The following is a 25,113-nucleotide window of genomic DNA, read 5'->3' as shown; positions in this document are numbered from 1 at the left end:
ACTGATATGCTTGTGTTCTCCTCTATCTTGCTGAGTTTTCAGTTACTGGAAAACTACTGTATTCCTTTGATAGCATCTGTCTTAGTCAATGTTCTATTGCTGTGAAGAGACACCATGACTACAGCAGCTGTTAGAAAGGAAAACATTTAATTGGGGCTGGCTTATATGTTCAGAGGTTCAGTCCGTTATCAACATGGAGGGAAGCATGGTGGCATGCAGACAGACATGGTGCCCGAGAGGTAGCTATGAGTTCTATGTATGGATCCACAGGCAGCAGGAAGAGAGAGAGACCGTTACTAGGTCTGGCTTGGGCTTCTGGAACCCCAAAGCCCATCCCCAGTGACACAATTCCTCCAACAAGGTCACACCTTCTAATATTGCCACTCTCTAATGACCAAACATTTCATAGTTGAGCCTGTTGGGGTCATTCCTATTTAAACCATCAGAGTACCACATTTCATGTCTCTGATCTCTATTGATGTCTTCCCAGTAGTAGAATAGTCCCTTTTCTAACTTCATCGGATGCCTTTCCTAGGGACGCACCACCACCTGGTTAACTTGTTGGGCAGCAGTACTGTTCTGCTTCCCGGTGGTGGTAACAGTGCTGCCTCTGTACAGCGTTTTTGGCTACAGTTATGTCACCAATGGTTCAGTGGCCTGCGATCCATGTCTCTATGGCAACACTGAAAGGGCTTCAGGGGTCAGTCCTGTTCTAAGTTTTTGCAGGATGGACTTACCTGAGAGGATCCCTGATAGTGCCTGACTCTACTGTGCTCCAGGGCTCAGTGTCAAGATGGACAGCGGATGTGCCTGTGACAGATTGACACAGGTGATACAGCTTTCCCATCAAGCCAAGGGCTGGAGGGAATTCCCCAGCAGTTTAGCCCCAGGGGGCAAACATTCAACTATAAATCTGGCGCTGATCATCATGCTTCAGCCTTGGCACGGGTCCAGGGAGGGATGTGTTCCAGAGATGTTGTGTGACAGAACTTTTCCTGAGGAGACACTGTACATTTGTACTCTCTCCAGATAGGGAGCCCACAACAGATTAAAGTCCAGAAACCACCAAAGTGCAGCTTGGTGAATCAATGAGTTTTGTTGGGGTTACTTCTAAGAATATGGGTAAAGTGTTACAGAAGCAGAAATGACTCAGCACCATCACCAAAGCCAATCTGAGCCTGTAGGCAACTCAACAAGTTGAAGAGTGATCTTTTTAAATGACTCAGTTTAAGCTACTTCTCCCACATTTGTTTCTGTTTCTTCTAGGCAACTAGTAAAGTATCAGTCTTCTTTGCAGTTTGACTTCTGTCAGCTTCGTTGGTTATTCTGGGAAGTTGGGGCCTAGTGAATCTGGTCAGTTTCAGGAACTTCCTGAAATCATTTTGAGTTGTTTTCTTCTCTGCTTAGAGAGCTTCTCTGCAGGATGTATATTTTTAACCTCAGAGGAAATGGTTACAGGACAGGTGAAGATCCCAGAGTGGACTACATGTTGCAATTTGGGTTCTGAAGTCAATAGGTCACAGTGGCATCTTGAACACTGGCATAAAGCATGCTGCTTAGTAGTGATCCACATCTTGGAGTGTTTGGACACAGTAGTGATACAGGTCTCTGTGATTGGAGCTGCAGTGACAGCCATGTCCTGGGAATGGTGGGGCACAGTTGTGCTATGGACCATGGCAGGAGGGAGCGGTGTAGCAATGACTTCATTCCCCATCAAGTGGGATACTTAGCGTCTCATACCATAATGAAAGTTCAGATGCAGGGACGTGAGACACTGTGGCTCTTACTTCCAGTGGGTAGGGAGATAAACCAGCCAAGGATGCTACCTTGCAAAGGGCTGTCATGAAAGTTTAAGCACCAAGGTTGCTCCTCTGGATAAAGCTCCGGTGCTCTGGAGCTGCTGACTGGTGTAGGCCTTAAAGGGAAATGGCTTCTTCAGTAGATGTGTATTTCTTGAGGGGCAAGGCACTATGTAGCTCACAAACTGGAGTCACTGACGGCTGTTTTGCTGGACCTGGGTTCCAAATAGTCAGGGACATGATGCAGCAGCAATGGGAGAGGAGATGGAGTGCTTCTTAAACAACATATTATCACGGAGAAGAGACCTGTAGCAATGTGATGTGCTACCCTGTGTGAACATGGTGCAGTGTGGAAATGCTTCAGAACACAGCTGCTACTTACCCCACTGTGGTTTGCACGTTAGCTTGTTTCCTACAGAAGCTTGAGGCTGCGAAACCTTGGGTTAGGATCAGGAATGTTGGCATATCCAGTGTTCCTCAGCAATATGGCTTACAAGCCTGCACACTGGTAGTGGCTGTGATGTCTTAGGAACTGGAGGATGAATGTGGCCAGAGTGTTAGTGGGAACACGGACGACTTCCATTGTGGAGAGGGTGTGGGCCAGTCTGTAAAAGGCTTAAGACATGTCAACTTTCCCCTCAAAGAACTTCACTAGCAGAGTAGCTGTTTCTGCAGGCTCAGTGGGTAGTTGTATAACTTTGACCCCCTCTTTAGGGTTTCACTGGCAGAAATCGCTGTTGGTCACCTCAGAGGCAAGACATTCAGATGTCTGTGCCTGTCTTTGTCCCTGGCTATATTGTTGGTGTTTGTTTTGCCCTTGAGCCTTCTCTGAGCTGTTCTGGTTTGAGGACAGTCTCTCGACCCTTTATATTATCTAATATTTACATCAGTAAAGATATAAGAGGTATAAACTGAGGTAAAAACCCGCTAGATCAGCTAGATAACTTTATTCTTTTTTTTTAAGATTTATTTATTTTATTTATATGTTATTACACTGTAGTTCTCTTCAGAAGAGAGCATCCCATTATAGATGGTTGTGAGCCACCATGTGGTTGCTGGGAATTGAACTCAGGACCTCTGGAAGAGCAGACAATGCTCTTAACCGTGGAGCCATCTTTCCAGCCCGGTAACTTTATTCTTAACTATATACAAAATATTTATTTATAAGCCTGATCCTAAAACTAAACTGCTAGCTTTTTAGAAATCTGTATCATTCTACAGAGCTAGCCTTTCTCTTTAGGTTCTCTAAACCCAAGAGGGCTCCTTAGCTCTCCTTCCAAGCATATTGTTTTACCTGTGTCTTGCAAGCCCAAATTGAAAATCCCTATCTCTTACCTGGAGCCCCTTCCATAAAGGCTCTTTCAAGGCAAAAGAGCTCCATCAAAGGTCCAGTTGCTTATAAAGGAAGCCTCTAGCTCCTCCTATATACCCATGGCAGGCTGGACCATGTCACCACCATTGTGAGGGGGTCCAATTCAAGTCAGTAGGGGCTGAACCATTTCACCTTTACAGTGGGGTAGCTCCAGGCCACCTGGCTGATTTTGCCTTGGAGCACAGAGCAAAGAACAGGAGATGTATCCAAAGCAACTTGCCTAAAAACAGGCAGGACCTTCCCACTCTTTAGCATCTTATCTATGGAGGCTTTTGGAGGCTCACCCAAACCGCCTCTCTTCAGGACACACCTAACTGCATCTGACATGCACAGTATCTATTTAAGCTTTTATATACTGGTAACAACTAGGTTTTCTATGTGTAGTAACCAAATATCCTATAACTAAGTCTCTCCTGCCTCCCCCCTCCCCCCCCTCTCTCTCACACACACACACACACACACACACACACACACACACACACTTGCAATTTTTTTAGTTTGAGTTTTGTTGCTGTGAAGACATAATGACCAAGGCAATTCTTATAAAGGCAAACATTTAATTGGGGCTGGCTTACAGTTTCAGATGTTTAGTTCATCATCATCATCATCACAGCAGGAAGCACGGCAGTATGTGTGCAGACATGGTGCTGGAGGAGCTGAGAATTCTACATCTTGATCAGAAGGCAGCCAGGAGGCTTTCCCATCCTGAGTGGAGTTTGAGCATAAGAAACCTCGAAGCTCAGCAAGCACAGTGACTCTTCCTCCAAGACCACACCTACCCCAACCAGGCCACACCTACCCCAACCAGGCCACACCTCCTCATAGTACCATTCCCTATGGGTCAGGCATTCAAACCCATGGATCTACGGAGGTCAAACCCATTCAAACCACCACTTATGAAATGCAAAATAATAACGTATAGCTCTTACTCAATCTGAATAAAAAAAAGCACAATAAAAGCAGAATAAGAGCCCGTGGCACACACCATTAATCCCAGCTCTTGGGAATCTGAGACAGGTGAATCATAGTGAGTTTCAGGACAGCCAGGAACTCAGGGATCCAAGAGAAGCCCTGTCTCAGAAAAACAAAACAAGACAAAGCAAACATGCCATACATAGGAGAGAGGGCACTCCTCTGAAACCTGAAGTTAAATAGTTGAATAATTAAGTCAACATCATGACTCGGGAAGGTGGTTGGCAGCATTGAGAGGAATCGCCATTTAATGGATACAAAACTTTAGTTTTGGAGAGGGACAGCAGTGATCATTGTACACATCTACACATAAATCATGCACTGAAAAGTACACTTACAATAGTTATATTTCACCATGTGATATACATGTGTATATGTTTATTTTACTGCAACCAAAGGGGGAAAACATAACATCATGAGAGTCATTGAAACAAGTCATTTTGAATATTTCATGCCAGGAAGTATCTGACTGTAGCCTAATTAGTGATATTGGCTGTAGACACATGATCCGTGTGGAAAAAGGAAACTCAGAGTTGACGGAGGAGAAATGATGCAACTAGACCAGGATTCCAGTCATTAGAAATTCATGTTACAGGAATGGATGATTTATCAACCTCAGCACAGCCTAAAAGAAACAATTCCTGGTTCTAAAGCGTCACTGACAAGCTCACCCAGAAACCCCTAGACGAGTATTCTGAGTAGAGAGCTTTGCTGTTTAGATGGAGTGACACTGGGAAAAGTTGAAACAGTGACAGGGCACCTTGGTTTGTACACGCTGTCCCTTCTGAGTGACAGATCATCTCAGTTTGTACATGCTGTCCTTTCTCTTCTGCCTCTGGACATTAGGAGCCAGAGTGTCTTTCTGATCACCCCACACTAGACTCCTTAGATCTGAAACCCTCAATGATGATCACCCACTGATGAATGAAATGAGTTAAGGAAACTTTCTGGTTAAAGCATCATCACACCCCCTTCCTTGTAACCACAGCATAGTAAAAGCAACACACAGCCAAAGTACCAATGCCAAACAAGTTTTAATTTATTTTCAAAGGAAAAGTAACCAAGAAATCTTATTAAAACTATTTATTCCTGTATACAAATAATACAATCCGATGATTCTAAATGACTTAGTTTTTAAAGACTACCCAAGATTTTGAGGCAAAATCAGATAAGGAAAAAGAAAATGTGGTAAAGAGAATCCAGAATCATTTTGGCTTCATTTTAGTTTTAAACAAGGTCAAGAGTGTACCCATGGAAACTTTGAGAAACCAGTCTTTGACCTTGCAGCAAAGACTCCAGTAGCCAGAGGACTCAGAAAAGCTTGAGTGCTCTTAGGCTCCTGCTGCTTTCGCTATGTTCCAAGCACCAGGTCCACACAGCATTTAAGTAGGAACGACACTGCTGATGGTAAGACTGTGTCCGACACTCCATGACAGCTCTGGGAAGGCAGACGTCCTGCGGAGTGGAGCATGGATGGAATCATTTACCTTGAGAAATTCTGGTCTGTCTTAGACGGAATCAGTCAGCTCCTTCTACGGCTGTTGTGGCAACAGGCTTCACGTAGTATGGCCCTTCACTTAGGTACGTTCTGAGCCTCAAATAATTTGAGTTCCCAAAGATCTCTGCAACTGTCTTGGAATTGGCGAGCGCTTTTACCAGTTCGTATTTCGCATCCTTTGAAGTTTTGTCATGTTCCACAGACCGGTCCATCACAAACTCCACAAAACCTGGACTGTTAAACATAAGTTTCTGAGCCCAGGGTTGGTTTGCAATAGCCTGAAATTGAAGGCAGAGAGAGAATACAATCTATTGGTAAGTTCATGAGCACAACATGATACTTTAACAGATACATGTGATGGCACAAACGTAAAAGCATCTCCCTTTATCCAAGTAAACGGAGTCCTGAGAAATATTTTTAAAAATTTTTTAAATTTTTAAAAATTCTATATATTAAAAGCTTTGTATGGGGCTGGAGAGATGGCTCAGTGGTTAAGAGAAGACAGCTACAGTGAATTTATAGACATTTAATAAATAAATAAATAATAAATAAATAATATACACAAAAAAGCTTTGTAGACAGAGATGTTCATCACAATGTGAAAGCTTCAGATGTCTAATTATGGGCCTGGCTAAGTAAATTATGGCCCAGTACAATAAAGATGTTAAGACTGACTTATTTACAAGGAACACTGACAGCAGGAGTAAATCTACTGCATAAAAATACAGAGCAGAGCTTCTCAATCTTTCTAATGCTGTGGCCCTTTAATACAGTTCCTCATGCAGTGACCCCCAACCATAAAATTATTCTTGTTGTCACTTCATAACTATAATTTTGCTACTGTTACGAATCGTAATGTAAATGTTTTAGGAGACAGATTTGCCAATGGGCTGCAACCCACAGGTTGAAAACTGTTGATAGACAAGACTAAAACAAAGCAAAAATAAAGAGCAAAACCAGAGAAGACAACACTGCTTCAGGGACACACACACACACACACACACACACACACACACACACCCTCACACACCTCTCTCTCTCTCTCTCTCTCTCTCCATTTTTCAAGACAAGGTTTCTCTTTGTCGCCCTCGTATACTGGAACTCACTCTGTAGACCAGGTTCTGCTTCTGCCCCCAATGCTGTGATTAAGGTGTGCACTTCCACCCCGGGCAGGGCCGCTCTAAACTTGTACATAGACAATCCTGTGGGAAGGTCCACTCTAGTACTATCTGCAGCAGATACATCTAAATGTTCACTCGCAGGAGAATAACACACTGTAACTAGCCAACGGATGGCATCTTTCCAATGGCCTCTTTGCACACATAGTAGTACCATCAGCACCATCCTGTGGCCTGCATCTGTAATGGTGATGAGGCTTCGGGAAAGAGGACACAAATGGGCCTGGGCAGCAGTGGGGAGCATGCAGCGAGTGCTTTCCTCTGGAAATATGCACTCCAAATGAGTAAATAGTAAAATCTAAATGAGCTGCAAGCACCCGACTTTGTGATTTAAAATTTCCCATTTTCAGTCTTTTGCAAGTTTTAAAAGAATGAGCTAGCAACCTACCTGTCTATCAAAAGCTCAGTACTACATTTAGTATGTTTGCAGCCTAGCTGCTTCCTCTCAAAATGGGTCCTCAGGCCAGCAGTACCAGCCAACCACCCACTAAGTCAGAGCTCAGACAGAACAGGAAGGAACATCGTGCCACATCAATGCAGATGCTGCTTCCAAGGTGAAGCACTGAGCACGTTTAAAGTCTTACTGTTTTACACCTAAAGTGGCAGTGTCCAAGATGACAGGAATACCTGTGCTCTTTAAGACCTGCTGTGGGAAATCTTCCTCTCTCATTCCTCTCAGCAGGGCCTAATGTGCAGCCTGGATCCTGTGGTAAGACCACCACTTAGCAAATCCAAAGTGCTAGGAAGACAGACAGACAGACACTCGGCTTGGCTGGGGAAGGAGCTGCTTAGACATAATGCATTATTTTATGTGAGTGCACTGTCACTGTCTTCATGCACAGCAGAAGAGGACATCAGATCTCATGACAGATGGTTGTGAGCCACCATGTGGTTGCTGGGAATTGACTGGAAAGAGCGGTCAGTGCTCTTAACTGCTGAGCCATCTCTCCAACCCTTTAGCTGTAATTTTATTACAATTATGAAATTATAATAATTTTACAAAACCAACTTTGTAACTGTATTTATGGTGTGGCTCCCTCCATAGATAGGAAGTTGGAGAAAAGGCTCAGCATCTAAGAGGGCAGGGAAACTGGATGTCTGTTGGATGAACATCACACATGAGAACCACGGTCACTGAACTCCACTGTACTAGACTCAGGAGACGTGCACTGGGGCTACTTCTTGAATACGTAAGAGGTTCACAAGCCAAGTTAGCAATGTTGAGGTCAGTAGCCACAGCAAAGGTCAGAGGTGAGAACCAGGCAGCCTGGCATCACCAGAGCAACAAGTGCAAGAAGGGAACGAGGGAGTCAAGGCTAAAGCTGAGCAGAGTCAAGGAGGTGGGATGAATCTGTGCTCCAACAGCAGCAGCTTAAACCTCAGACAGTACTGAGGCACACGTGTCTCTCTCAATGGCCTCTCAAGTGAGGGCAGAGACTGCTGCCCAGAGGCTGGCTCACTCTAGTGCTGTGTTGAGCTGGCAGTCACAGAAGCATCTGCGGAGCAGAGAATACCTACTGTGAACACTTTCAAGGCAGCACAGTGTAGTTCAGGGAAGGGCTGGTTACTGATACCACGGAAGAGCTCCAGGGAATCTCGAGACAAGGAGGAAAACCAGGACTCTGTCATTCCCAGGAAGTCATCAGTCTGCTGCTCAGGCTACAACACAGAAAGGAAATGTCACCACACCTGGAGAAAAGTATGTAGTGGAGTCAGAAAGCCTGGCATCAATGGCATTCTGTGAGATTTGGAGAACTCATGTCCAAATCCAGGCTGGAAAACTCCCATTTTTGTCAGATGGGATGACACAGTCACTAGGGCCTCTCTAGTGCTATTACTCTGATTCTATGCTACATTTAAGACCTCAGTAATCAAGCTGTTGAAGTGGCTCAGTAAGTAAAGGCACTTGCTGTGTGAGCTTGACAACATGAGTTCAAGCCCCAGGTCTAATATAAAGTGGAGAAAACTGACTCTATGAGGTTGTCCTCCGAGCTCCGCAGGTGTCCTAGGGCATGAGTGCCTATACATACACACCTCTCCTGCGCCACTCCCCCTCATTCACAACAATAAAATCTAGGAAGTGAGGAGGGGTTATGGATGAGGAATCGGATTCCTGCATGAGTGGACAATGCTGTTGCCAGAGGAAATGGGCGATTAAATGAAAATCTCAGCAACTCCCTACAGTTGGGAGGTCCCAGAGAGCACCTCCCCCATTAAAGCAGGCTATACCCATTGCTCTTGGCTGTCCATCATGACTAAATGGCAACCCTATATTCCTGAAGACGCCCACAGTTTGACTGCAAGACATAGAGAAATCAATTAACTGGCAAACTTCTTAGCTGACAGGCTCCCATAGTACCATAAACTGCTCTATGCAGGATTCAGGGGAGGAAAGACATCATTGTTCTTGCCTAGTGCTGGACCTGAACGCTGCCTCTCTGACCTGCAATGGCACAGAGTGTAATGACTGCTGTGAGGATAGCCACTGCTCTGACTGGATTGAGGCCTGCTCCACAGCACAGAATTCAGGCTTGGTGCTGTGAGCCTTGACAAAAGGCCATACATAGCTGGGGGCTGGACAGTCTCCAGCACCCACATGGAGGTTGTAATTCCAGTTCCGGGGATCCAATGCCCTCTCCTGGCCTCTTTGGGCATTGCACACAAGTGGTGCACAGACATATATCCATGTAAACACCCATACACATAAAATAAAATGGCCCATGGCTGAGGAGGTCACAGGTCATGGGGGTGGGGTGGGGTCCTATTGCTGTCTTGCTAGCTGCTCATCTGCTCATGTTTGTACTTAGGTTTGTGCAGCTTTCAGCCTTGCTCAGAGATGCTTCTTTGTGCAATGGGCAGTGAGTGGTTATTGGGAGTAAGCGACTTGAACACTCGGCCTCAAGGGAGATATCGGTGTCAAGGCTCCTCAAGGCTCAGGGGACACTGCAGATGAGAGGGCAGAATGTAAGGGCTGGAAGGTGGGAGGAGGGGACAGTCTTGCATGTGTGGCCATGACCTCATGCTCTGTGCATATGGGCAGCACTAATTAGACAGGATAATAGAAAAGACAGCAAACAGACATGAAGTTGGAGGGGGCAAAGGAGGAACAGGGAGAGGACATTGGAGAGGAGTGGAAGCATGTGTATGAAACTCTTCAAGAATAAATTGGGGGGCTGGGGATTTAGCTCAGCGGTAGAGCGCTTACCTAGGAAGCACAAGGCCCTGGGTTCGGTCCCCAGCTCCGAAAAAAAGAACCAAAAAAAAAAAAAAAAAAAAAAAAAAGAATAAATTGGAAAATGCCATTATTTTCAGTCATATATCAAAGGTGTTTTTGTTTGTTTGTTTTTGAGACAAGGTTTCTCTGTGTAGCTTACTGTCCTGAACTCACTCTATAGACCGGGCTGGCATTGAACTCAGAGCACCTGACTCTGCCTCCTGAATGGTGATTAAAGGTGTGCATCACCACTGCCCTGCTTTGTTCTGTTAGTTTTGAGTCAGGGTTTCTCTCTGCACCCTGGCTGGCCTGGAGCTCAGACCCTCCCTCCTGGGGGCTGGGCTAACTAACGTGCACAGCACCCAGCACACTCGCTTAAACCAACCAGTGAGGTGCTGACTCATCCTCCCGCACAGCCCTCTGCCCTTCGGCAACCTTCCCGTCTACTTACTGATAGGTACAGAAGAGAGGAAACTGCATCCAAGCACCTAATTTTCAGCTCTGTGGAAGCATTCTTTGCTTGATAACCTATTCTCGTGAGGAGGCGTTCAAAGCGGGTTCCTGTGAAGGATGATGTGACACATAACACCTACCATTTTAACACTTAACATAGCCAGTGCTGCCCATCTCGCTCAGTGCTGTGTTCCATCCCCAGGGCGCCCGACAACCCAAACAGAGCCGAGGGCCTCGGTAAGCAAACTGCACCCTCCCTTCTCCTTCACTGCTCTCTGTTAAGAGAGCCTTGTCTGTGATATCGCGCAGTGTCTGTCTCCCATGCCCGCTTGCTGGTCTTAGCAGAATGTCTTCAGACTGCCTCTGTGCTGAGGCTTGACTCATAGCCTCTCACTTTTACAAAGTCAAACCCCATCACATGTAATTCATGTGTCCATCACGTGTGTTACGGCGCTTCCGACTGTTCTGAGCAGACTAATTCTGCTGTACACAGGAGTACACAGACACTGCTGGAACCGTTGCTTTCCATGTTGAATGGCCTACATCTGCAAGTGGAACTGCTGGTTCACATGCTAACTGTTTACTTTTCCTGTGGAACTTCCATATTGTTTTCTATAGCAATTGTACCACTTCAGATTCCAGTAAGAAAACGCAGGAGCTTTTCAACACTTGCTATGCTTTAAAAAAGGTAATGGTCGTCGTACTGGGTATGAAAGCGAAAGCAATGTATTCTCGTGCACTATAATTATCGGCCTAAAGCATACCACTATGTTTGCTGCCATTGTGCATGTTGGTAAGTGAGGAATGTGAGGCCCAGAGAAGTCACGTAAATGAAACCATACAGCTTCCATCACAGTGGGAGCTGGGACACAACATGAGCTATGCCATAAAATGCAGTGAAGGAAGACATTAGCAGCAAACCACTCAGTTTTTGTTGGGGGAAAACCTAAATAGAGAGTGAGGAGTAAAAGTAATCATGAGGGGTTGGGGATTTAGCTCAGTGGTAGAGCGCTTGCCTAGCAAGCACAAGGCCCTGGGTTCGGTCCCCAGCTCCGAAAAAAAGAAAAAAAAAAAAAAGTAATCATGAGACTGGGAGACAAGTTCATGACGAGGGTAAAGACTGTCCCCCACAAAAGTCGTTTCTGCAACAGTTATCCCACCAGCAGATGGACCTGAACATGGAATCCTGGCCAAAGATACGTCTTACAAAAGCTGAGACAAGGCATACCAACCTGTCTTCTGTAAAACTTGTTTCCCTTCAATACTGGATCCCAGGATTCCAACTGTGTCTACAGCCACACCAATCATAGTGGGGTCTTGACTGTCTGCCATTGCAAACACTTTCTCCAGAAAGACAGGGTAGCGCTCACAGATCTGCTGAGGACTATCCATGACAGCCAGGTTTCCAAAAAACTTCACAAATCCTAAAATATTTGCAGAAATATACTTTAGAGAGGGGTAAGAAACACAGATTGGGGGCTCCATGTTTTCAGGGGAATATCAATGCAGGCGGGAGGAGGAGACAGAGAAGCACTGAGCTGCCTGCAGAGGGAAGCCAAGGAGATTCAAAGACCCATCCTGTGATTCTGAGAACAAAATACCACAAGGTATCAATGGGCCTTGGGGGAGAGGTAGAGGACTATATGCTTCAGGTCAGCCGGGAGGGAGAGAAGGAAATGGAGGGGAGAGACAGGGAAGGAGGGAGGGAGAGAGGGAGAACATGGGAACACCAGTGGTTGGGTGGTAAGCCTGAAGACATTACTGGCAGAACTGCTCACCAGGTGCAATCGCTGTAACATTCCGCAGACCACCCCATGGGGCATTGCCCTCGGTCAGCGAGAGTCTGAGAGGAACCCATCACCTCACCGCAGACTGCACGGCTCTGGACACAGGGCACGGCAGTACTAATCTGATATTTCTCACTCAGCTGTTGATTTTTTGAGACGGGGTTTCTCTTGTGCCCCTGGCTGCCCCAGAATCACTCTATAGACCATGCTGTCCTCGAGCACGGATATTTGCCTGCTTCTGCCTCCCAAGAGCTGGGATTAACAGCATGCACCACCACACCTGGCTCTCACCGAATTCTTAAAGAAAACCATCGAATGCTCTAAAGAGAGCCTATGTTTTCATAACATCAGTCCACAGTTGTCCCTGATACAACAAATTCCAACTCATTAAGGGACTCCGAGTGTTTTGATTAACTTTTTTTTTTTTTTGTTCTTTTTTTCTAAGCTGGGGACCGAACCCAGGGCCTTGCGCTTCCTAGGCAAGCGCTCTACCACTGAGCTAAATCCCCAACCCCTTGATTAACTTTTTAAACCAACCAAAAAAACTCCCCGCACACAGCTGTCACGTGTATCATGTCTGGAACTGTATTTGCACTGTATAATGGACAGATTAAACAAATTTGATATATCTATTATGTTAACTTTTTGTTTGTGGTGAAAACACTATCCTTTCTAAGCAACACTAAGGACACCGTACACTGTTAACAGTCATGTACTGGCATGTTTCTGGCATTTTGAATGTTTTCACTCCCATCCACACAAGCATGCCCTAATATCCTCTGTAACCACTAACCCTATTTCTGGGCAACTTTTCTTTAGATTATGCATGCTAATAAGATCACAGTATACGTTTATTCACCACTGTCCTTTAGGTTTAACCAGTGTGCAAATGACAGGCTCTCTTTATTTTTATGGCTGAGTAAACCTTCCACTGTACGACCTTGTATATTGCAGAGTTCATATTATCTGTCTATCCACTGACTGACGTTCAGGTTGACCCCGGATCTTGCCATTGAGAATGCTGCACGTGACGCGGGCGTACAGACAGCTTTTCAGCAGACTGGTTTTGTCTGCTTCGGCTACGTACCCAAATGGGATTTGCCACAGTGTATCTTAAAGACCCTCCAGCTTTCTGCGATAACACTAATTTACACTCTCATCAATGCCTGAGGTTTTCTGTTTCACGGCCTCACCCTCTGCCTTTCGGCTTTTTTGATACAAGTGATTTTAACAGGTCTGGAGTGACTCTCCTCAGTGGCTTATGGGCATCCTTCCTAGAACCTATTGGCTGCTACAGGGCTTCTTTTGAGCAATGCTATTGATTTTTTTTTTTTTTTTTTTGGCTGATTTTTAGCTGGATTGCTTTCTTGCTACTGATCTGTGTCCCTTATATTCTGGACACTGACTCTTTCCTAGCTAGAGTTTGCAAATCTTCCTCTAATTCCAGATTGCTTCTTCGTTCTGGTGACAGATCTAGCAGATAGGTATCTTTCAGTTTGGTACAATCGCATTTGTTGACTTTTCCTTCTGTTGTTTGTGCTTCCCCATTACATTTTCTTCTCATAGCTTCAGCTTCACGTCCTCTCATCAGCCCTTAATGACACTGTGTGGAGCTCTATGACATGAGGGTCTTCTCGACCTCTTCACGACCTCTCGTCAGCCCTTAACGACACTGTGGAGCTCTGACACAAGGCTCTAATTCACTCTTCACTTAAATACCCAGCATTAAGTGTTCAGCGTCATTGATTGAAAACAATGTACTTTCCACTGTATGCTTTGGGTACAGATTGTAAAAACAGGGATTTATTCTGAGTCCTCTCTTCTGTCCCATAGTCTGACGTTAGCCAATGGGATCAGTGCCTTGGGCTCTCTTTTGGGCAGTTCATCACCAGTGAAGGTTACTGTGTGTGCTGCTGTTGGTCCTGCAACTTCACTGAATTCATTTCTTAGCTCTGACAGTTTCTTGATAGAGTCTGAAGTATTCTCCGTGTAATATCATCCCACATTTATACTTATAAATAGAACAATATCCTATCTTCCCTTTGGTTAGATACCTTTTATTTTTCTCTTACCAGTGTGTTCTAGGATTCTCAAATTGCACTGGTGAGAAGGCCCTGCTCCTGATTACAGGAGAGGCTTTCAGCAGCCCACACCTGAGCACGCCACCAGCTCATGGCCTGTGAGTCAAAACGCATTTCTTTTATACCTAAATAAGCTGTCATGCTAAAAGGATGCTGAATTTCTGTCAAATCGTTTTTGGTATCTGCTGGTATTGTTTCCATCCCTCATTTTAATAATCTGGTGCATCACATATATTGACTTGAATTCATGGAATCACTCAGGTGTGATTCAAGATCCCTTCACTGTACTGCTGACGGTGGCAGTGTCTTGTAAAGGAAGCACGAAGGAGAGAAAGCCAGGATAACTCAAGATGTTGGAAGAGCTGCTCTCACCTGGCAGATAGAAGCCAGAGAAAGGGTCTGAATCTGCACCAACAATTATATTGGATATCTGGTCAATGACTCCTTCTTGAGCCAGGTATTGTCGTCCATGATGGGTATATGCTAGTGATGTCACCATTTCGATACAGGTGGCTCTAAAGTCAAAAAGGACAAAAATGGAGAGCATTTTAAAACTGGTTTCACATGGGTCCTATTTTATTTAATTATTTTCACCAAATCTGAAAGGCCAACATTTCTGGTTCCTTCTTCAGATGAGGGTACAAGAGTGACACCATTTTCCAAGCTTACTAAGGTGGAGCTCAGATCTGAGGCCTGACCTTCCAACTGGAGACCCAATTCTATTTCTGTAACATATTTGTTTCCTAAGAGCGTTTTCAAAAAAATTAATTTGCTTTGTTTTGAAATACCAGACACTAAACAAAGCAGTATGAGCTACCATGCACTGTACCTGTTTGTAGAATTATCAACATTTCATCTTATTTTCCACAGAACTATGCGTGCCATTCACCCACACACACACACGCACGTCTGTAAAAGCAGCAACACTTTCTCATACAGTAATAGCACACATTGGTAATCCTTCGGTCCCATCTGACCTGCAGGCACGATAAACAGCTAAGCAGTTTAGCTGAGGCTGAGCTTAGCACCTGACCGCTTCAGTTTATCTACACCCTTGTTCATTCGATTGAGATACGAAAATGCACTGAGTGGAAGTGGCACACACCTTTAATCCTAGCACTCCAGAGGCAGATCTCTGTGAGTTCAAGGCAACACAGAGAAACCCTGTCTCGAAAAAAAACAAAAAAGAAGAAAGAAAACGCTTCGAGACAAATGGAACCAGTGAGCAATGTGATATATATATATATATATATGGATTTAAGAAATTCAGCCACACTACAAAAGGCAACCAGAAAGTCATTTAATACCAAAAATACCTATATATGAACTATAAATATGCCATATCTATACATATATATCACATAAGCACCCAGCAGTGAGAATGTGGATGAATACAGCAAATACTGGGCAATGTTGAGAGGACCTGGGGTTGGAACAGCAGGAGCTCTAGGAGACCTAGCTAACACTTAGCAAGGACCCTCACCAGCCATCACACTGGTTTGTATGACTAATTTACTTAATCCTCATATATTCTTCATAGAATTGTTACTGTTCTCAGAAGAAACGAGGATGTCAGACATGGTCCCACAGGCCTGTAATCCAACTACCCAGGAGGCTGAGACAGGAGGGTCATAAGTTCAAGGCTTACCTGGATTACATGTGAGCTCAAAGCCAGACTGAGCATTTAGGTAAGACTCTTATCTCAAAATAAAAAAGTAAACGGGGTAGGCATATAGCTCAGTGGTAGTGTGATTGATTGTGTGACATGTGAGTCCTGAGTTCAATGCCTAATACTGCACAAAAGAGAAAGAACTGGGTACAGCAATGTTATAGTCATTTGTCCAAGGTCAAACAGGTAAGAGGTCTAAGAGCTATGAAGCTCATCGTCATTCTTTTAAGAACACTGCATTTCTTCTATCATGTCATAGTGCTATTTGATAAGCCACTTGGTAAGATGCTACGTCATCTAAAATGGCATTTATCAAAGTGATTTGTAACTGTCTAAGTTACATATATTGAAACATATTAATCAAAAAGTAAACTTTGAGACAGAGGATACAGTCACTTGAAAACAGCTGAGAGATCTTGCAGGACTTTGCAAAGCTAAATGTATTATCATGACAAAAAGTCATTTCCTAAAATGTGAAGGTGACACCAGTACTGAGATCGCAAGCTGTGTAGTCTCCAACAGCACAGAGGACGACAGTAAGGTCCACGAAAAGGGTGTTTTACTCGAAGAACTCTCCCAGTCTACATACCTGACTAACACGTCCTCACCCGTCAGCTCTCTCAGGAGCTGGGTCACCAGTCCACTTGTGGTACAGTAGTTTAACGATTCTGATGACACAGAAGAAATATCTATAATTAGCTGAAAGAACAGAGAGACAAAAGGTCAGAACAGTTCCAAATCTGTTAGCTCTCACTTTAAATCAAATGCAGAACTATATATGCACTATGTATATAGTTGAGTTCTTAACAATTCATGATTTGTTTCTAGGAAAACTGCACTGAATACAAAATAAACTACTTCATAGAGAAGTATTCCATTGCATCTAGGTGTATGTGCACCTTCCACCAAGGAAGCATAATCAGGGCAAGACTTGCATTAGCAGCAAACATAAAAATGATTCGTTCAAAGCAGCACACACGCACACGCATGCGTGCACACACACACACACATACGCATGCACACACACACACACATACGCTTCCCTAATGTGTACAAGGCCGGCTAAGCACCACAAAACGAAATCGTATGAGTGCATCTGTCTGTCACATGTTCATTTAACGAGCACGTCCTGAAAGTGTAATGAAAGGCACAGGGCACCGAAAGCTTTTAGCAGAAGTGGTAAAATCGGGGATCTTTGTTTTTTGCATCGTCTCTGAGTTATCTCTTCTATGGAAGGCATATGTATGAGGGAGGTGGGGTCAGAAGACAGCCTGTGGGATTACTCGTACCTCATACACCCTGTATCGAACAACATCATTTGTTTTCATGACATTTTTCAAATCGTCCAGCAAATTACTTTCAAATAGAGCTTCCAGTCCAGCTTGGGTTAGTGATATTCTTGACAGGGATTTGATAGCCTTATACAGAAAGAAAATATTTGTCAGAAAAGTACAGAAGATTTGTATCTACTTCCTAAGTCTGATATAAAAATTATACATAAAATACCCTAATCCAACAGGTAGTCCCATTTTTGCTTCTGGGAAACACTAAGTGACTCAATTAAGAGTGACCGATGACGGAAACCGGTGTCCCAGGAGCACGCTGCTATTCCCGACACTGTTTACATAGGCTGAGGAAAATGGTTCATTTCTCCCTTATCCTACAAGTCAAACACTAAGCTTCCCTACCGACTTGAGGAAACCAACGTCTGACAGTCGCTGAGAGTTCCCGTGAACTCACCGCTTTAGCCACAGATAAATTCTCTCCACCAATGCAGCAGACAACTTGCTTCAGGAGTTCAGCATTACTCAGGACCTCAGTAACAGCTTCCGAATCCTCAACAATCCTCCCAATCTGGAAAAAAAGCAGAGACTCTTCCCAAACAGAACACACAGATATTTGTATGTTTTTAGTGTGCAATTATTTTACAAGTAGTTATTACAGCTATCACACAAATTACTGCAACTTCACAATGATACGACTTCACTAATGCCAAGACACACAGGGTAGACTCATGCTTTTAATGGGAAGGAACAATAAACAGTGGGTGGAGAGTGGAGACAAGTGAGTCAAACTGGCACGGATCCTAGTATGTCCAATTTTAGTCGCATGACTCTTAGATAAATTACCTTCTTTGAGCTTTATAATTTTTAACTCTAGGGCAGTAAGCAGATTAAATGGATGAGGCAAAGTGCCTGCCACAGTGCTCAGTCTCTGGCATACACATGGGCAGTGAGAAAATACCACCCCACCACCCACCCCGAACTGAATACACACTTTAGAGGCGAAAAGGGAAAGCTGTGGACTGTTGTGTAACCAACTGCAGGTGTTAACACCCACGACCCTAGCAGCACATCACAACTAACACACATGACCCTAGCAGCACATCACAACTAACACACATGACCCTAGCAGCACATCACACACTAACACACATGACCTTAGCAGCACATCACACAAATGCTAGGATGTCTGGCAGCCAGGATGACAGCCACTACTATAATGTGTTGGCTTTGTGAAGTTTACACGCATTCAAGCTTCTCCAATACAACGTAATTTAGCAAAGTAACTTCTAACCACCTGTAGAAAATCAGGTTCTACAGGCTAGGAGCTCCTTACAGGTTTGTCTTGTTAACTCACACAGCAATGGCAGGACAGTAGCGTGTCCAAGGAGTTCAGTGAGCGCCTGAGATGCTTCTGCATTTACCATTATGATTCCATACCTGGGAGAGGGTGAGGGTTTTTACAGAGTCATCAGGGTGAGTCAGTCCCCTCTGCAGGTCAAGCCTGAGGTTCCTGGCCAAATGAATTGGTTCCACTGCCTGGAGCAACCTCTCCAGAATGGATACACACAGAGCAGTCTGTTCCCTAAAGGAGACAGCACAGATCTCATTCGCATCATGTCAGACTGGAGACGACACCTAACACCTAACGCTTGTTAGTGACAATTTCCTCCTCAAGATTTTCTTCAAAGAAGCAGATTCTAGTCATTCCTTAGACAGTTAGTGTCTCTTTGTACTAAATTCTTTGTAATGCCTGGGTTGGGGCTACAGAGACAGATCAGACATATTGTCTAGTCTTAGAAAGGTCCCTCTGATAGAAGACACACACACACACACACACACACACACACACACACACACACACACACACACACACACACACACACACACAAAGATAGACAAAGTACAGACAAATGCTATAGCTAGGGACAGGAGCTGCAGCAGATTAAAAGTTGGTTTAAATAGGTAAGCCTTCCAGGAGTAGTAATGCTGAACTTAGTTTTAGGAAAAACCAGAATGAATGATTTACAAAGGTGTTTCAAGCAGAGGAAGTAGCAGCTTGCAAGAACACACAGAAATAAGATACTGCACTAATACTTCCAGGAAACCTTATAGAGAAGAACGTCATGCCTGGGGTCAGAGCTGGGGAGGCAGAGATGGCAGAAGGGTAACTAAGAGTCTTTTTTACACCATCCGTGAAATGTAGGCTTTTCCAGAGAAGCAAGTGATCCAGTGGCTTTAAGCAGAGACCAGACACAAGGACAGTGAGCTTAAAGCCATCTCTTGGGGGCTGGGATGGGACTCAGGGGTAGAATTCACACTAAGCATGTACAAAGGCCTGGCCCAACTCCAAAGGTCAAGATGACAGAAAGAACTCAGGAAGGCATGAAGGAGGAAGAGAGAGAGGCCACGCTGCAGCGTGTTAGAGAGAGTGGTTAAGTAGAAGGCAGTCAACTGATGTGGAAGGTGATGAAGGAGTGAACAGAGCAGCAGCAAAGGGAAAACGCTCGATCAGAGAGGCGAACCCTGAACTTGATGACTACCAGCTGCAGGTAGGGTTCTTGTTCCCAGAACAATTTACTTGTCTCTCCATAGGCCATGTAAATAAATGGGCTGAGTTATGTCTGATGCTGGTACAAATTCAACTGGCCCAGCTTTGCAAAAATGCGATGAGAATACAAACCAAAAGTCTTACAAATACAAATGAACACACTTGAGCTGGGGAGACGCTCAGTGGGTAAAGCTCATGCCATGTGAGGAGCTGAGTTAGGAACCCACGGAAAACACTGCGTTCTAGTACTGTGCATCTGACCCTAGCACAATCCCCCTTTGTGAGTTGTGGGGTGAACCAACCTTTTCACAGGGGTTGTCTAAGGCCACCAGAACACAGATGTTTACACTACAATTCACAACAATAGCAAAATTAGTTATGAAGTAGCAGTGAAAATCATTTTATGGTTGGTGGTCATTACAACACAAAGAACTGTATCCAGGTATCCAGGGTTGTAGCATTAGGACAGTTGAGAGCCACTGGCGAGGCTGACAGCGTGTGTGTGTGTGTGTGTGTGTGTGTGTGCGTGTGTGTGATGGACATGAGCAAACAAACAAAAACCAGAGGTCCTGTCTCAAAAAGTTGGAAGAATAGACTCCCTGACACTGTCTGCACACATGCACGCTAGGGTGCCTGTGTGTACTTAAGTGCTCTCTCCCACTCCCCCCACTCCCCACCCCCTGCCTAAGAATTTTTAAAAGCAGTGGTTAAACTGTCTTGTGTCTAAACTGCATCAGGTCACAAGCTAAAGGCAGTTAGTCAGTCATCCTTATTTGCCTTCTGTGTTGCGTATCAGTGATCTTAGGTGTTAATTCCCCTCATTCGAACTGTCAAGATTATAGATTTACAGCAACAAAATCAGAACCCGAATCAGCATACCCTCTTACGTGGCCTAGCCAGGGTAACAGCAGTGTATTATGGAGACTGCCCAATGCTATCAGAGAAGATTCGCTCCAACAAATTGCAACCACCATATACAGTACATATCCAGCTCTAAATCCCCATTAAAACTGCTTCCTAGAATGCGACCCCAGCATGTAGTAAACTGTCTTGGGAGGAGCCCTGCGAGATAGCCTGAGCTATGTACTGAGTTTGAGACCAGCTCTATACAGCAAGATCCTATCTCAAACAAACAGCAAAGCAAAACAAACAACAAAAACTGGACCAGGTAAAGACTGTAGACCTCATCTTGTATTTAGCACGTTATTTTATTTATTTTATGCCCTGTGAGTCAGGGCAGATGCAGAGAGGAACAAATGCAGCTCCTGTTTTCAGAAATCTTATAAACCACAAAGACATGCACAGAACTGTAACAAAGGGACGGTGTCCGGAATCATAAACAGAAACGATGATGTCCATTGCGTGCAAGGACCACTTGCAGATGGAGAAAGACTTTTTGGAGAGACGGGACATCAGCTGGCCCTTCAGTCAGCAGAACTGCCTTGAGTGGAGTTCAGAAAGTGCAAGTCATGCTCTAGGACCGTTAGTCACCAGTGTTACATGGTAGGTGGGACAGATGAGCTCAGTGGAGTAAATGAAGTAGACTGGAAAAGCTGGCTGGAAACGTACCAGGAAGGGCCCAAATACCAAACTATACAGTCATGATTTCACATGGTAGGCAAGGGTAACCATGGACAAGCCAAGCCAACTGATCTGAGACATTAATTCTGGTTGTAGGGTGAGGGCGAGTCAGAAAAGGAAAATAACTCTTAAAATACTGATTGTTAAAACCAACTCAATAGACGTAGCAAGAGAAAGAGAGTAAGAGCTTATTCTGAGGAGAGAGGTAGCATGAGAGAGGAGAGGTGAGAAAGCACACTGAAAGCATTCAGTGTTGACTGACTGGAACTCACTATCTTTTCAAAGTAAAATTCAAATTAAAAAGAAAATACATTAAATGATCAAGTTACCAAACCCAAGACGTTTTTAATTCAATGCTATAGATGCATATTAAGTCAAAAAATGCTATCCTAACATTTTAACTCCAGTTGCAACATTAATAATTTCTACATATAATGCTGGGTCATGCAGTTTACTCTCGCTTGTAAAGGATTAATTTACACATACGGTTTTCCCTTTTTTACATCCAACATTTTCATATTCACATACACAGATCGACCTCAAACTTAAAAAGCTGAACAACGTTACGCAGCTATAATGTATGTTCTTAATAGGGTTGTTTAATATTTTAGAGTTTTGCTGTCTCACAAATCTGTAATACCGTACATTTTGAGTCAAGTAGACAAGCATTCACTGGATACTGAAATTGAAGGGCGTGCGATGGATCCCACAATACCAGCAGAAGATCCCTTCTGAAGAGGTGAACCGTCAAGACCTGATCAGCACACAGTCATGGATCTTTTTTGCAGTTGGACAGTCCGAAAAAAACCACTGCATGCATCCCTACCCACTCAAGCCCCGGGGTTCTCTCACCGATTGTTCTGGTTAAGCAAGGAGAACAGCGGGCGAAGGCGTAGCTCCGCCGCCTGCTCGCGAAGCTCGTGGAGCGGCACAGCCTGCACCACGGACTGCAGCGCACGCAGCTCCTCCAGTGGCGCCTCCAGCCGCGCCACCTCCCGCAGGAGTGATATAGCCTGCGCCGCCATCTTGCTGGCTCCGGTCTGCCCGCCCACCTTCCAGGTTCCTAGAGCGCGTCCCGGAGTCTCGCGAGATCTGAGGGAGCGTAGCCTCCCAACAGATCTGCCAAAGTCTCGCGAGATCCTTGCTCAGAGCGGTCACCGCCCCTTTGCTTTGAGGACCGAGGTCTTGCAGTTGCCAGGCTTGCGGCGGCCGGGATAACTGAGGATGAGTACGCTCTGGGAATCAAGAGGCCTGTACATGCTCTCTTCGTAGGCCTCCGTGGCGGAACCGGGATGAGTGAACCCGAAACCCAGTCCAGGTGGGCGTCAACATGATCCCCGATAACTTGGACGTGGGCACCGTTTTGACATCTGACAGCCAAAGGAATGCCTAATTAAGAGACGTCTGGGGCCAGTGTGCAGAAAGTTTCTGGCATCTTCAAGATTCTGGGTGAGACGGAATCACCCGAAGGATAGGCGCAGCATTTAGTGCGGAGTGGAGGAGCAGGCCATGGAGGGGCTGACCTCAGACGGCGAAGGCCATTTGCAACCAGGCCAAATGAACATAGAAGTATGGGGGGGGGGGGACGACCAGTGGTCAAGGACAATCCATATAAGTTTCACGAAAGAGAGAGAAAAAAAGTTTAAAAATCGCTGCCATCTGTGAAACACGGAATTGTTGGAGAAGGAAGAACCATTAAAAGCTAGTTGACCACCACTTTTCGAGTCACTGCAAAGTCTCTGATCGGAGTGGTAGACTTCATTTGGTCCTCTGTGACAAGGAGATGAGTCTGTTTTGGAAAGCATCCAGAAGGATGCTCTCTCTCTCTCTCTCTCTCTCTCTCTCTCTCTCTCTCTCTCTCTCTCTCTCTCTCTCTCTCTCTGTGTGTGTGTGTGTCAACCCACACAGGTGACCAAAATAAAACCCTGCGACTTTATAAGGCTCTAATCCCACTTGTCTTTTGGAATAGGTTAAAGTACCATTTCCCCATTTTATGCCATGCTCACGTAGAAGTATCACTAGCCATTGCCTTCTCTTTGCGTTACTTCACGATTATCGTACCCTTGAAGCCTAGAGGCTAACTGGCAGAGAAAAATCTTGAATTTAAGGTTCTGGTGATTGTGAACAGAAGTCAGAGGCACTCGGACTCTTTCTTTGCTTACTCTAAATGTCTATACTATGGTACTCCCCACCCCACCCCCTGCTCCCTGAGACTTGTCTTCTGCAGCCCTTGGATCATAATATTTTGAGACATTCAGGAATTATTATACCAAGAAGACATTTGAGCGCTTGGCTCACTGCCTTGAAAAAAAAAAAAACACAGCTCACATAAGCAACTTAGCAGCCTTACACTACTTTTTAGTAGTTGTAGAAGAAGTTAAAAAAAAAAAAAAAAAAAAAAGACACATAGCAGCCACCCTTAAAGCTTGGTGGAAACTTCAGGAGTATGCTGTGAGCGGCCACACATTTCCCTAGAGCTGATGAGATTTAAAAAGAATGTAGAATTGATTTGGTTAAGATTAATATTAAGAGACGTGAACCAAGAGTATATCCATAGACAAGAAGACCAGTCCCTGTAACCACAGATTAAAGATGATCCTAAGGACAGTGGACGTTGCCCATGTCAGGCCTCAGCCCTCAGTGGCCGCAGTTGACATGGATCCTGCACCTGAGGCAGCTCATCAGGTAGAGGCAACTGTCACACTGAAGGTCTGAGTTCTGTTCCTTATGGTGTGAGGAGAGAACTGACTCACCTGGATGCCACGCCATGACACATAGTCTGGCGCATGGACACACACACACGTGTCAGAGGGAGGACATCTTGCTCTCTTTCTATCATTTGGGTTCTGGGATTGAACTTAGTTCATCAGGTTTGGTGGCAAGCACCTTTACCTAATGAGCTATCTCTCTGGCTTACACCAGTTTAAGTGTCTATTTTGTTGAACTAAAACACACACACACACCCCAGAATAATCTAGATACAAAACAGTTCCTTAATCAGTTTATGCTGTCAGGAGTTATGATTATTGTCAAAGTAGGATATGTCACACTGAAGGGCTAAATTAAAAGTTTGGAACTCTTTGAGCCAATGCAGTATAGTTTAGCCAGCTCCTTGAACAAAAACTACGTGGTTAACGAGAGAGAACGGACTTATGCAAAGTGTCTTCTGACTCCCATGGCATGTGTGCCAGAACCACACAGATACACTAAATAAGTAAATGGACAGATATAGTAACGGTCTTTTCTTAAAAAGCCCAAAGAACTAAAATATATATATATATGTATATATATATATACACATACACACACACACACACACACACACTCTTATGTTTTTATGTGTGTGTCTGCCTGAACATATGTCTGCTGCCTGTGGAGGTGTTGGGTCCCCTAGAAGAGAGTTATGGGTGGATGTGAGCTGCCATGTGGATTCTGGAAACAGAGCCTGTATCCTCTGAAGAGCAACAATTGCTCTTAAGTACTGAGCCATTTCTCCAAGCACAGAATAAAATATTTCTCCTAAAATTAGAAACTCTAGCAACTGGGTACTCTGCGTCCCTGAAGGACCACACCCAGCCTCTGGCTTCCCCAGTGTGTGGCAGTCCCCCCGCCCCCAACCCCCTTGGCTGCGTCTAAGTGTGTATGATGTGTGTTAAGATGACACTAGGCTTAATT

General features: G+C 44.7%; 1 protein-coding gene across 1 annotated transcript; it reads right to left on the bottom strand.

The window, feature by feature from the left end:
• Nucleotides 1-5,158: 5,158 nt before the first annotated feature.
• On the bottom strand, nucleotides 5,159-23,011 carry Psmd5 (proteasome 26S subunit, non-ATPase 5). Its single transcript, XM_032902672.1, has 10 exons — nucleotides 22,291-23,011; nucleotides 18,747-18,891; nucleotides 17,764-17,877; nucleotides 17,313-17,441; nucleotides 16,613-16,722; nucleotides 14,727-14,869; nucleotides 11,719-11,910; nucleotides 10,485-10,594; nucleotides 8,338-8,478; nucleotides 5,159-5,919 (listed from the first exon to the last, which is right to left on the bottom strand). Exons 1-10 carry the CDS (start codon nucleotides 22,461-22,463, stop codon nucleotides 5,662-5,664), a joined length of 1,515 nt encoding a protein of 504 aa, XP_032758563.1. The 5' UTR covers nucleotides 22,464-23,011; the 3' UTR covers nucleotides 5,159-5,661.
• Nucleotides 23,012-25,113: the final 2,102 nt, after the last annotated feature.

This window comes from Rattus rattus, chromosome 5 (assembly GCF_011064425.1).
Source record: "Rattus rattus isolate New Zealand chromosome 5, Rrattus_CSIRO_v1, whole genome shotgun sequence".
NCBI classification, from domain to species: Eukaryota; Metazoa; Chordata; class Mammalia; order Rodentia; family Muridae; genus Rattus; species Rattus rattus.
This window is presented reverse-complemented; position numbering and strand designations above follow the sequence as displayed.

Excerpts from the sequence above, each read along its gene's own strand:
- Psmd5 (XM_032902672.1), bottom strand. The coding sequence starts at position 22,463 with ATGGCGGCGCAGGCTATATCACTCCTGCGGGAGGTGGCGCGGCTGGAG. Across the intron at positions 14,870-16,612 it reads GGTGAGGACGTGTTAGTCAG|AGCCACCTGTATCGAAATGG; the intron begins GTATGTAGACTG and ends TTTTGACTTTAG. Across the intron at positions 5,920-8,337 it reads CTGCCTTGAAAGTGTTCACA|GCTATTGCAAACCAACCCTG; the intron begins GTAGGTATTCTC and ends CTTCAATTTCAG.